The following is a 12,951-nucleotide window of genomic DNA, read 5'->3' as shown; positions in this document are numbered from 1 at the left end:
TCCCCTACCTACAAACTCACTGTCACACACAAGAACAAGATCATAAGGGTTGAAAAAGACCTCCAACATCACTAAGTCCCTTCTGGACCCACTGCAACTACACCACGAAGGCAGGGATTCTGCAGAAACACAATTTACATAACCAGCCAAGGGTGCTGCAAGCACCAGCAGGAGTAAAAAACCACAAGGAAAGTGTTCCCCTTTAGCACAATATAAACAGATTTGGGCACTTTCAATCCCCTGGAGCCCCATGACCAACCTCACTGTCCCCATCTCTACATCAATCATATGGGGACAGCCTCATGCCATGGTCAACAGCTCCCATCAAACATCCAAGCCAATAAATAAGGAAAAAACCCAAATCTTTCATCCTTCCAACCAAGAGCTACAAGCCAGCATGAGAGGGAAGGGGTGGCAGCAGCGGCTGTCCCCTGCTCACCTTGGTGGTGTCATCATGTGACCGCTGGTACCGTTTCCAGCGGCAGCCGTAGATCCCGGTCAGACAGGACAGACATAGCTGGGGCTCGTAGTACTGCAGGGGTTGGTGTTTAACCATGCTCCTTCCAGCCCCTCCAGAGCCAGCTGCCACTAATCCATCAGCTCCTGGGAGCGCCCTGGGGCAAAGCAGAGAAAACAACAACAACAAAAAAAAAGGAAATTAAAATCCCCAGCGATATTTCAATATGTTAACAAGCAATTTAATAATAAACCATGTCCTCTGGCTACTGAGAGCAGGGATGAGAATCAGATCTGTTCCCAGCCCTGCCAACATCTCCCACTCATTACTCAACAAGACCAAGAAGTTTAATTAGTTTGCAAGTTTTGTTTCCTCCTGCAGCTTCTCCCACACCACCAAATGCAAAGTGTACATCAGGGAAAGCCACGTGAGGACAGAAGCAGCAGGATGAGGATCTGCACCAGGTGATTGGGTTCCTATGAATGACTGAAGTGTAAAACAACAGAGCTGCTGCAAGAACAATCTGAAAATCGATTCAGAGACCTCCACAAAGATGAAGCTGAGCCAAGCTAAAGCAGTTTAGTGTCAGCATCCCAGGGAGCCTGCAAAACAGTCCCAGACGAGGAATAAACGTTTCCACGCCTCCTGCAGAAGGGGCATCACAGAATCAGGGACTGTCCTGAGCTGGAAGGGATCCAGCAAGGACCAAACTTCTGGACAACCCCAAGAATATGGAATACAGAGTGTGTATACACAAAATGTATACTATAGCTATTACCCTCTCCCTTTATAAACCTCTCAAGCACTCACAGGATGCAGAGCTGGATGCTGTGCTTAATCCCACACCACAGGTTTCCCACAGCTTCCTGCAGCCCAGGTGTGCACCCACAGCCCCATACTGCTGCTCTGTGCATCATTAGCAGGCTGGCAGTGGAGTTTGGCAGCAGCTGAGCTTGCACAGTGCTTGCCCCCCTTTCCTGAGAGTGCAGGGCTGTGTGCAGGGTGTGTAAATCCAGCCTCTCCAGGGGAAACACTTTGCTTCCTTACAGGTGGGATTCGCAGGGCTCAGGTCTTGGGCAAAGCTGTGACAGCTGAGCAGCAACACCCTCACTGGCATCACAAAGCATGGCTGGGCTTAGGGAGATAAACCAGCCACCTAAAAGCTTTTCCTTGACACATCCCATGGAAGGAAGCCTCCAAAAGCAGGGCTGACTGTATTTTTCACTCCAGCTGATGCACCAGGGGATGCTGCAGGCAGTGCAGACACAGTGCTGGAGTCTGGAAATGTCAGCAGGGACACAGAGAGCTCACCCCTCCCAGCCCCTGTCTGTCTGTGTCCGTTCACACTCTGTGCTGACAGCCCAGGGCAGCCTTGCTCTGACACTTTAATCAGGACTCAGCATCCCAGAGGCAGGAGGTTTTTGTGGCTCCAGAGCTGTCACCAGGCTGTCCCCAGAGCCCTGTGCCCTCATCTCCCTCAGACACAGAGGCAGCTTTGTGCTTTCAGCAGAGCTCCCCGTGCTGCTCGGGGCGCTGACATGAGGTGGGCACAACCCACAGGTCCATGTGTGGCCAGCCCAGCTCCCCACGTGGCTCTGCTCGTCCCCTGGAGGTGACAGGCAGGACAGAGGGACAGGCACAGCCAGCCTGGCAGAGCTGTTTGCTGCTCATGTCCCCCCCATGCTGCTGTGCCACCTCTATGGCCTCGTGTCGGGGTCGCCTCCCTGTGCCCGGGTTCCACCTCTCCTCTTGCTGTTTATAGAGCTCAGCATCAGTCCCTGCTCAAGCTGCCTCCCCATCTTCAGCTTCCAGACCATCCCTAGGAAATGAGCCTCCCCCTCTGCCTCCCCACAAAACCTGTCACCATGGCACAGAGGCACTGAGGATGTGCAAAACTGGAGATGCTGTTTAAAGCTCTTGGGCTAAACCCCCCTCTCTGCCCTGAAGATTCCAACTGTGGAGTGATGTACAAGATGCTGAGGGCTCTGTGCAAGATGTAAAAATCACTCACAGCCCATTAACAACTCCCCAGCCAAAGCCCTTATTCCCACCCTGAAAGCTTAGAAGGCTGTAGCTGTTCCAAGTAAGCCTGCACTAATTCCTCTCCAAAGAACAGCATCTCTCCTGCTTTCCACCTCTTCCTGCTTTACTCATGCAAGGCAGGAGGGCAGACAGGCCAGCTCCATCCACAAAAGCTTTCACTGTTTTTTTTTTTTTATTTCATTTGATCACTTTGATAGGAGAGAATTCCTTCCCTGGGAGGGTGGAACAGGGTGCCCAGAGGAGCTGTGGCTGTCCCTGGATCCCTGGCAGTGCCCAAGGGAAAAGACAGATGAAAAGGCTCTCTAAGACACCAAGTGAAGCTCCCACCCTGGTTCCTCTCATTGCAAAGGCAGGCACTGTGGGAGCCCAGAATTCCAGGCTGCTCTCCACAAAAACTCAGGAAAAGCACAATGACCAAAAAAAAAAAAAAAAAAAAAAAAATCTGAGTTTTAAAAAATCCACTCCTAAATACATTGTAATTGCATGAGGCACAACCAACAAGCCTAAAATCACTCCCCTCTTCTCCATGAGCATCACAACCAGATCCATCAAAGCCCAAAACACGTGGGAAAGGACAAAACCCAGCAGCCACCCTCCCCTCCATGCACACAGACACCTGAGCAGTAACAGGAGCTGCAGGGAGAGAAACCACACTGATACCATCTGCCCAGAGAGCCTGGCTTGGCCAAGAGCATGGGCTCAATACTTACTGCTCCTGCTTCCAGAAACAGAGTCCAGGGAGCAGCAGAAAGTCTGCAGCACCTCCCAATCACTGTTCCCATGCCATCTCCAGCTGCCGAGGGGGAGAGAGCAGCCCATGAATGATTCAGCCCACTGCTGGTTAGCATTACATACAGAAATGAAAACAGGAAGCAAGACAACAGGCATTAATTATTCAAATCCAGCAACGTGCACCAGGAGGGAGGGAGGGGGGGGGCAGGAAAGAAATAAAACAGAAAACACAAACCCACTCATGCTCTCAACCTTGACTTTCAAGATGCATCATCTGCCAATGGCTGTGAGCGTCTCAGAGCTGAATAACCAGCTCACTTGTCCAAAAAGGGGGAGCAGGGTAGATTCCATCTAGAAATACAATGGGAGCATTTTCCAAAGGCTTCAGGATGCCTAATTAGCACACACTGCACTTCTGAGATACTGAAGTGGAGGTATTGGTTACACATTATTCCTTTCCAAACAGCTTTGGAGGGAAAAAAAAAATAAAGAAGGGAGAATTGGAGTTGCACATTTAAAAGTGAAGCTCTCTGGGGAGATCTGGCCTAAAAATTTTTGATTTTTGTCTCTCTGGGTTAACTGCTCCATCCCTATAGTCTCAGGGCAATATTCAGAAACCTGGACTGGAGAGGGAAGGCAGCAATCAAGACCAATCACTAAAGCATCTCAGTGGCCTCATTTTAGTGAGGGGAAGAGCAACAGCACAAGTCCTGAAGTGCTCTGAGTAAATAGTGGGGATGCAGCTCCAGAGGAGCAGGTTCAACAACCTTTCCCAAGGCTTGCTGCAGCCCAAGCCCTCCCCTTTGATCCCCCTTCAAGCAGACTGAGGGGAGACCTCACTGCAGGTACAGCTTCCCCATGAGAGGAAGAGGAGGGGCAGGCACTGATCTCTGCTCTATGGGACAGAGACAGGACCCAGGGAACAGCTGGAGCTGTGCCAGGGCAGGGTCAGGTTGGATTTAGGGAAAGGTTCTTCCCCAGAGGTGCTGGGCACTGCCCAGGCTCCCCAGGGAATGGGCACAGAACTCCAGAAGCTCCCAGGGATTCCCAGGGTGGGATTTGGGGTGTCTGTGCAGGGCCAGGGGTTGGAACTGATCCGCGTGGGTCCCTTCCAGCTCAGGATATTCTGTGGTTTTTAAAAGCCAAGCAGCATTCCTGCCCTTCCAGCCACACCATGGAGAGCCCTGCACCGAACACCCACCACAGTTTGCTCAGGAGGGTTTGGATCAGCACCTCCAAAACAAAACCCAAAGCACAGCCAAGGATGCTTCAATGGAGGCTTACAAATCATGAAATCATGGCACCATTAAGGCTGGAGAAGCCTCCTAAGGTCATGGAGTCCAACCATGAGCCCAGCACTGCCAGGTCCACACCAGCCCATGGAATCCTGAAGCCTCAGGAGACGTCGGAGGAGAACTGAGCATTTGGAGGGAGGCAGACACACAATTTTCTCCAATAACCCCACCACCCATGCAGATGTGGAAGACACCTGTGGTGTCCCACAGGATCTCCAGCTGCCAAGGCATGGCTGGGAAGACCCATCCAATGGAAAACCTTGGCCTTCCACAAGGTTCCAGAGAGGAGAAACTGGGGAGAACGAGGGGAAGAAGCAGGTGCTCCCCCCACACCTGGAGAGGCTCAAAACCAAAGCAAGCCCTGAGCACACAGGCTCCCATCTCCCAAAATTCAGGCCCAAGGAAACTCACCCCACTTGCAAATAGAAATAAACATGAAAAAATACAGGGGTATTTGAGGTTAATTTTTTATGTTAACTCATTTTGAAAAGAGCCTTGGCAGATTCTGCTGATTTCCATATTAAAAGAAGTGTTTTTCCACTTGTTGGTGACTCCTGGGATCACTGTTTATCAAGAATCTCTGTAAATTCAACATCTCTATCTCTACTGAAACTTGTATCAATCTAATTATGCTTAAAACCCTGTTAAGCAAATAATTCCCTATGCCAATTAGGTGAGAACATGCCTGATAATCAATTAGCCCTATTGATACGCTTGTAAGGCTGCTTGTCAGTCGTTTCCCTAATTATACTGGAAAATCCTGATTTTCCTTAAATACTTTCTAAAAAATTAACCTATTCCAGGCAAACTCTACAGTTCTGTGCACAAAAAAAAGAAAAATGGAAGAGAAATCTCTATGGCCCAGCCAGGGCTGAAATCATTATCTAAATTCTTGGGATTTGCATGCACTCTCCATTGGTTTTCATACACGTTTTTTTATTAATACACTGGACTCATCCAAGCCAAAGTAATGCAATTTCACTTTCCCCAATGTGGAAAATGGAAATGGAAGAGGGTCAATATCCCCATCTGTTTAATAACAAGCTATTACTGAGGGCTGTTTGCTCTGGCCACTCCCATGGGAGGAAATTGAGATGCACACACACACACACACTGAGCACCATTTTCCACATTTTGCTGGCACAAACCCAAAGCATCTCAGCTTGCAAGATCCAAGATTTCATTTCAAGGCAGGAATGGGACACCCCAAAGCCAGAAAACAGCCTCAGGTGATTAATTTTAGGGGTGGAGGATGCCCAGGCAACGACCCAGCAGGGTTATTCTTCCCTACACGTTGTTATTCCCCACTCTGGAAATCAGGTTGGGCCAGAGGTTTCCCACTCACTTTTTCCAGGCTGAAAACATTCATTTTTATACTGATAATACTGCACAAACAAAAGCACCAGATATATATCAAAACTTCAGTCAGCATCTATTTTTTTTTCCCCGTGGCAAACAAGCAAAAAAGATGAACTGCAGGAAAGTATCCTCTGCCATGTGCACATGGACATATGGAATATTTTGGATGAGAGCTGAGGCAGGAAAGCACAACAGCCTTGTCCTTAAAGCTGAGTGCTGCTGCCTCAATGACAGAAAATAAGAGTGGAGGGAAAAACAAATTTAAAAAATGAAAGAAAAGTCTACAGGCCATGTGCTGGTCTGGCAGAGCACTCAGGAGGGGAACATCCCTGAGATCCCAAAAATCCATGGCTACATCCCAACCCAGGGAGAGCCTGCAGAGCCACTTGGATTCTCCAAAGTGGGAAGGGATAACACAAACACACACATCCCAAATAGGGTCTGGCTGATGTGGAGCCCCTGTGGGTCTGACCTGTTGTTTATTTTTCTTAAATGTTTTCTATAAAAAAAAAAAAATTACAGCTTTGAAACTAGGGCAGCGTGTAGTTTGGGGGTTGTACACTTCCAGTTAATGAAAATTCAGACTTCAAAAGATAAATACTTCAAAGGGATTAGAAAAGAAAAACTTAGACTTTAATCTCCCTAAATAAATAAGCACAGGACGGACTAACGCCCTCTGCAACAGAGCTTCTTAATGTTTTCCACAAAGTGAGGCAGGACTGGGTGCCTGCAACTTTGAAAGGGTGGAAGAAGAGGAACAGGGCACAGGAAAAACCTGTATAAACTTCTGGCAGAGCAATAATTAAACACAATCTCTGCTTTCTGCACCAACCCCGCAGGTCAAGGTGTTGGCACAGCTCTGAAATCCCAAAATCTCCTGCAGATCCAAAAATCCCAGGTGAGTCCACGAGCAGGTTCTGAAGTAAATCCAAGCAGGAAAGCACAGGTGGGACATGAGGAAAAACATGGGACACTGCAGGTCCCCTCTGCCAAAGAATTTCTGACAACCTGAGTATAAAAAGAGCTTCATCTTCTGGGGGCTGCTGGAGAGATGGGCAACAACTTGTGAATTTCTCATATCTTTAATTGTAATAAGGCTCTTGGCTTTTAGAAGCAGCAAAGAGAAATGTGAAGCAGCCCCAAGTGTGTGAAATCACATTTTTAGCAAAGACAGTCAAACCCTTCCACCTCTCCAAGTCTATGTCAGGTGGAGTCCCCTTGGGACAGCATTCCAGAAACACTCAGAGCAGCACAAGAAGCCAGCAGTTCAACAGCTAAAAATCTAAAATAAGAGCTAAGGTGAGATGAGACACCACCAGGAGCCTGACAGGGCTGTTGATCTCAGCAGAAGACAGGAAAGTGGAGGGAATCTGAGCCACAAACCCAAAGGGACAGGCAGGAAAGCACCAAACTGGGAGAAGAGGGATGGCAAGGGAGTGTCTTGAGGAAAAGACCCCATGTTCAGCCTCTGTCTGAAGAGCCTCAGACAGAGAATGTCCTCTGATGTTGGTATGGTCTGGGTGATGACAAAAAATCAGCAGGGCTCCACAGAGCCCAGGTGAGAAAAAGACAGGGAAACCCATCACAGGAACAATGAGAAGACAACAGCTGGATGCTAAACAAAACCCATGCACCAACAAGGAATTTAAAAGTGTTTAAAGACTGAAAAAAGTTAAAGAACACTTTTCCTCTCCACAGACTCCAGGAGCTTTGCCATCCTCACCAAGCTGCAAACCAGAAGTCTGCACCAAGCCTTACCCATTACCAGCAGGTTTTTGCTGAGAAATTAAGTGGAAACAGAGCTGAGCTTGAACATGCACACCCTGAGAAGCAGCTTGCTCTTCAGACAAGCATTTCTCCCTCTCCTGGTTTTCCCTTTCCAAACACAGCCCCCAACAGTTGCCCATGGATGGTGCCAGCAGCTGGAGCAGGAGCCTGTCCCACACATTCCCTACTGAAAACCTGGCTCCTGCCAGCAGGGAAAGAAAACTGCACCAACAACCCCAGGAAGGCTCATCTGAGACGGAGCCAAGTGCCTCCACACCCACTGCAGGCACTGGAATGGAAACAGCAAGGGAGGGAAAGGAAGAAAAAGGAAAACAAACCCAGCAAGAGTCATTTTCCAATCGATACCCTGCACATCTGCTGTGCAACTGCTACCCAGAGAATTAGGCATGAATGTTTCTGGCTTAATGAGAGGTGGAAAGTCCTAGTTAAATGGATTACAAGCTCTTTATTTCCTATGATTGATTCCTTCCATACGGCTGCAGGAGACATTACTCACGAAAATAAATGTTCTCAAGTAGCAGAGGAGCTAAATAAATAAAGAAGAAAAACTTGCTTTGCTTTCCTGAGCAACCTGGGGTAGTGGAAGGTGTCCCTGCCCAGGGCACGGGGTGAAACTGGGTGGGCTTTGAGGTCCATGGGGTAACTGATGAAGTCCAGGAGAGGTTCAAGAAGTAAAGTCAGCCTTTCATCACCTCCACTACAGCTTTGTGATAGCTTGAAAAACATAGAAACAAAAATGATATTGGAAAATGAGATGTATTCACTCTCCACCCCCTCCTCCACCCCTGTGGCACACAAGATATTTGATTTCTGCCAGAGGAAGGCTAACATCCACTTTATCCCTCTTCTGTTCCAAAGAAGCAGAGGTTTGCCTCGTGTTCCTAAAGCCTCACCCCAGTTATTACTGGGTTCTTTTCCAGTTCTGTACAAATCAGTCTCTGCTCAATGCAAGGAGACAGACAGGAGAGCTTCCCTGTCATGAGGGAAAGGAAAATCGCATCCAAAGAAACAAATGGGTAACAAGAGACCGGTTTCAACCCCAACCCCATTCCAGAGTCACTCAGCTCAGGTGAATGCCTGTCCTGACTGGGATTCCTGTATCCTGCCAAAAGCTGGTGTTGATCTTTAGGAGAATGTGAATAAGGACAAAAGGATTTCACTCAGTTTGCTGCAGCATAAATCTTTCAGGAGAAAGGAATTTTCTCAATTGACCTGGCAAGGAGTTGCATCAGTCTGAAATGCTCCTTGCTTTCCAAAAAGCATCTCCAAATGTGGGCTAAGGTCACCCTGACACAGGAGGGATGGGGACAGAGGGTGAGGTCAGGAAGGGACCCACCCCTCCAGACACAGGGGCACTCCCAGAGTTAGCAGAGGAGGCTCACAGACATTTCCAGCTCTGCCTGGAGAGTCCTGCTCTAACAAAAAACACAAAAACAAGCCTCCATCTGCCAGTGACATCAGCTCCTTGCTTGTTTTCCTTATGGAAAGGCCCAGTCATGAGGGATTCACAAACTCATTTAGTGATGCAAACCCAAGGCCTATTAGTCCAAGTGCTTTCAGTCATTTTTGAGAGCTTTTAATAGGATGAGCATTGATTCTCTGACCATTAACTCACTGTGTCCTGGTGCCCTTTTCCCAGCACCAGTGACACTCTTCCAGACTGGCACATTATCAGCACAATGGGGTTTTCAGAATAATGGTGGTTAGAATGAAACAGGGACACCTGCAGACATCACAGCCAGGTTCTCTCATAGGCTGCCCAAAGAAGCTGTGGCTGCCCCAATCTTGGAATTGTTCAAGCTTGGATGGGACTTGGAGCAACCTGGGATAGTGGAAAGTGTCCCTGCCCATGGCAGGGGGTGGCACTGGGAGAGCTTTAAGGTCCCTCAAACTATTCTGGGATTGATATCAAAGGTCTCCAAAACCATATGGGGGGGTTAGGATGAGCCTAGGGGCTGGAGATGCTGGCACAGAGCTCTCTCCATCTGGGATCCCTCAAAACACTGCTCTCATCCAGGGCATTATTTATGGACCTCAGCCTCATGCTCCAGAGAACATGATCTCAAGGCAAGACCTCCAAGGGTCCATTAACCCATAGCACTTTGGTAGGAATTGCTCCCAGCCCAGAGCAGTTTATCCAAACATCTGGAGGAGCTAAATCCCACAGGAGCCCAGAGGCCAGGATGCAACAGCATTTCTCTCTCCTTCTCTGCACCACTCTAAGCTTTCTAGGAAAAGGCCTATTTAGAAGTTCATTTTTCTAAAAGTAGCTTTGTGACATTGAAGAAGCAAAAAATAAATACAAATATCTAAGAGATTTGGAGCAGGGCAGGGTGCTCAGCAGCACACACTCCACACCAGCTATGCAAACATCCCTCAGTCAGTGAGACTGACCACAAGGACACATCCATTCACCACAGTGACCTTCCCTGTCCATCCTAAAAACACATCCATGGCACCAGCACACTGCTCAGGGCAGATCTTCGAGTACCACACAAGCAAAGAATTGAATAAAAAGACTTCCTGCACATCTTTTGATGAGCCAGCCCTAAGCAAACATGACAAAAGCAAATTTTTTAAGGCTACACTTGCTCTGAAGACAGAACCCCCTGCCCAGGTGGGTCAGGCATCTCCCCCTGGAACACAGACCAGAAAGCAGCCACATCCCAGGGAAGCACAGAAGAGCTTGCCAGAGCACAGAACTCTCACAGAAAAGCTGCTATTATTATTAGTCTCATACACATTTATTTAAGAGGTTCTCAGGAAGATGAGCCCATGGAACTTGCACATGAACACAGCATTTCCAGGATTCAATGGCTTTTATCCCGCTTCCAGAAAGCCACTCTGGGTTTTCACCCATCAGATTAAGATCCTGCCTTGAGAGCAACTACTGTCTGGGTAGGAGACAAGCAGCTTTTCCTTCCACTAGCCAAAATATCTTTATTTCCAGCTTATTTTCCTACCAAAACACAGGGTGATTGCATAAGTGCCTCTGTTCCTGTTCCTTGCTTTCTCCCACCTTTCCTTCCCTCCCCAGGCAGCAATTCCCTGGAGCTCCAGCCTCCTCCAGCCCAGCTGGAATGCTCTCCAAGAGTTATTGCTGGGTGGGAAAAGATCAAATAAACCTCCCCCCAAAGAAAGAGCAGCTCTAGCCCAGGCTGCTGTCAGAGACTAATCAGCAAGTACAGCTGGAAAGAGGAAGGGATGGAAGTGGGAAGATTAAAGATTTGAAATAAATCCCAAAGAAACCAGACTGAGCTTGCTCTTGAGTCAATATTTTTTGGTTAAGTAGGAAAACATTGAGAGCTTTGAATAATTGACTTCACACTCAGTAATTTGCTGGCCAAGCCAGTTCCTGCCACTGTTTTAAACAGAGTGAAAAGGTCCTGAAAAATGTTGGGATGTTCATCAAATTACAAGAAAGATTTACACCTAAAAAATGATTGCTGCGAGTGGGAAATTTCAGCAAGAAATTACAGGATGAGGATTTATAAGCATTAGAAGCAAATAAAACAAAAAACAAAAACAAACCAAAACCAAACAAAAACAAACAAACAAAACCACAATCAAACCAACAACCAACCAAGAAAACCATAATCAAACCAACAACCAACCAATAAAACAAACAAAAAACCCCCAAACAAACAAACAAACCCTCACCCAAACCCAAAGGAAACCAAAAAGAACATCAGCAATACCCTCCTTTTTGCTAGAATGGTTCTTACACATTGCTGAAAACTAACTTTAAAATTGCTCTTCCCTGGATGAGCACACCAGGGTTTAAAGCCACCAGTATCCAGACTGGATAAACCAGAATTCCACAGGAAAAGAGCTGGCCAGGAAAGAAAGAAAATGAAAGGTAGAGAAGTGGAGGGGTTTTTTTTCCCTGAAAAAATGTTGATTTCCAGACCAGCAAAGTATAACTGGGTGCAGAAAATAGGAGAAATCTTTTTGCTGTATGAAAGCAGAAGGAAATGGCACAACAAATCACCAGGTGAATCTGTCATAGGGAAGGGGGAAAAGGGAAATAATTGGGAAGGGGGGGGAGAGTCAAGCCTTTTGTTTCCAAATCTGGCAATGTAGCACTTTGTCCGTGTTTCAGGAATAATTTTCAACAGAAAAGAGGAATCCATGAAAGTTTTCAAGGAAGGGTGGTTTTAAGGTCTCTTCCAGCCCACCCCATTCCATGATCCTCTGGATCTGAACATTCATTCTCCTTCAATGTAGTCAGTGCCAGGCCTCCAATTCCCCCTGCATCCCTTGGCATGGGAGCATCCTGGTCTAGCTGAGGCATGGCCAGAACTTGAGGAGGTTTTTTTTTGTCCTCCCCAGCCAGGACACAATTTATAAACAGCCGGGGTATCCTCACATCAAGATCAGAGTCCAAGATTGGGTTTGTCTGGCTCAGGGCTCATGTGAGTCCTTTGAATTTCTGTCAATCTCCAGGTTATTACCTCTAGCAGGTTCTCCTTTGGAGCCTGATCCTATTTTTGGGCTCTCTGGGCTTATCAGCAACCTTTCCCTAGTGTGCTTTTTTTATTTCCCCTCCTGCCCATGGCAGCTCTCCCTTAAGCTGGTTTAGAACAGTTATGTAAGAGTCCTGCAGGGTCATAAGGGGAAGGAGGCACTTTCTTCCCTGACCTCAATCCTGGCACGATCAGCACCTCTGCCAGACCTTTACCAACCCCAGCCTTACTGCAACTCCTTAGTTCAGGGACAGAAACCAAACTCTTCACCTTCCAAACTCAGAATTTGAGGCATGAGGTCACAGCATTTACCTAGGCAGGCTGTGATTGATTCTCCTGAAAAGGCACCACCTGAAGCAGAGTCTGCCTCTGCCCAGTGCAGCTCTTCAGCCAAGAAAGCTGAGAAGAAACAAATCCATGGGTCCTCAAGGCAGCAAGATTCAGACCGATAAATCCTAAAGAGGGATGAGACAGAAGATGCCTCACTCATGGGAAAAAAAGTAATTTTATTCTCCGTACCAGCTAAGGGCAACTGAGTTAAACTGGTTGCCTTCCTTGGCTCTAAGCCCACAGGTGAGAGACATGAATTAAACTTTCTGTGTTCTCTCTGTCCTTTCCAGATCAATAAAAGGCTGGAAAGGAATAAAAAGAAATCCAGTGATTTTACTATTTTTATCTCTAAGGGGGAGAAAAATAGGCAACTGCTGGAAGGCACCTTTTCCAACCAATTCTTGATTTAATTTTGTGTATTTTTGTGAATTCTGTTGGAAATTGCCTATAGTAAAAATAAAGTTTAAAAATACTAAAAAAA

General features: G+C 47.3%; 1 protein-coding gene across 4 annotated transcripts in view; it reads right to left on the bottom strand.

The window, feature by feature from the left end:
• GDPD5 (glycerophosphodiester phosphodiesterase domain containing 5) overlaps window positions 1-12,951 on the bottom strand; it is a 116,192-nt gene that overhangs the window by 58,672 nt on the left and 44,569 nt on the right. For 3 of the 4 annotated variants that reach the window (XM_066571857.1, XM_066571856.1, XM_066571860.1), the window contains exons 2-3: window positions 3,211-3,293; window positions 440-614 (exon numbers count right to left, since the gene is read on the bottom strand). In XM_066571857.1, coding sequence (XP_066427954.1) covers window positions 440-556 — 117 coding nt within the window. In that variant the 5' untranslated portion in view covers window positions 557-614; window positions 3,211-3,293. The remainder of the gene's footprint in view (window positions 1-439; window positions 615-3,210; window positions 3,294-12,951) is intronic. The other variant, XM_066571859.1, reaches the window with a different exon arrangement.

Source organism: Molothrus aeneus, chromosome 2, assembly GCF_037042795.1.
Source record: "Molothrus aeneus isolate 106 chromosome 2, BPBGC_Maene_1.0, whole genome shotgun sequence".
In the NCBI taxonomy this organism is placed as follows: domain Eukaryota; kingdom Metazoa; phylum Chordata; class Aves; order Passeriformes; family Icteridae; genus Molothrus; species Molothrus aeneus.
Note: the sequence above shows the minus strand (reverse complement) of the source record. Positions and strands in the feature narration are given on the sequence as shown.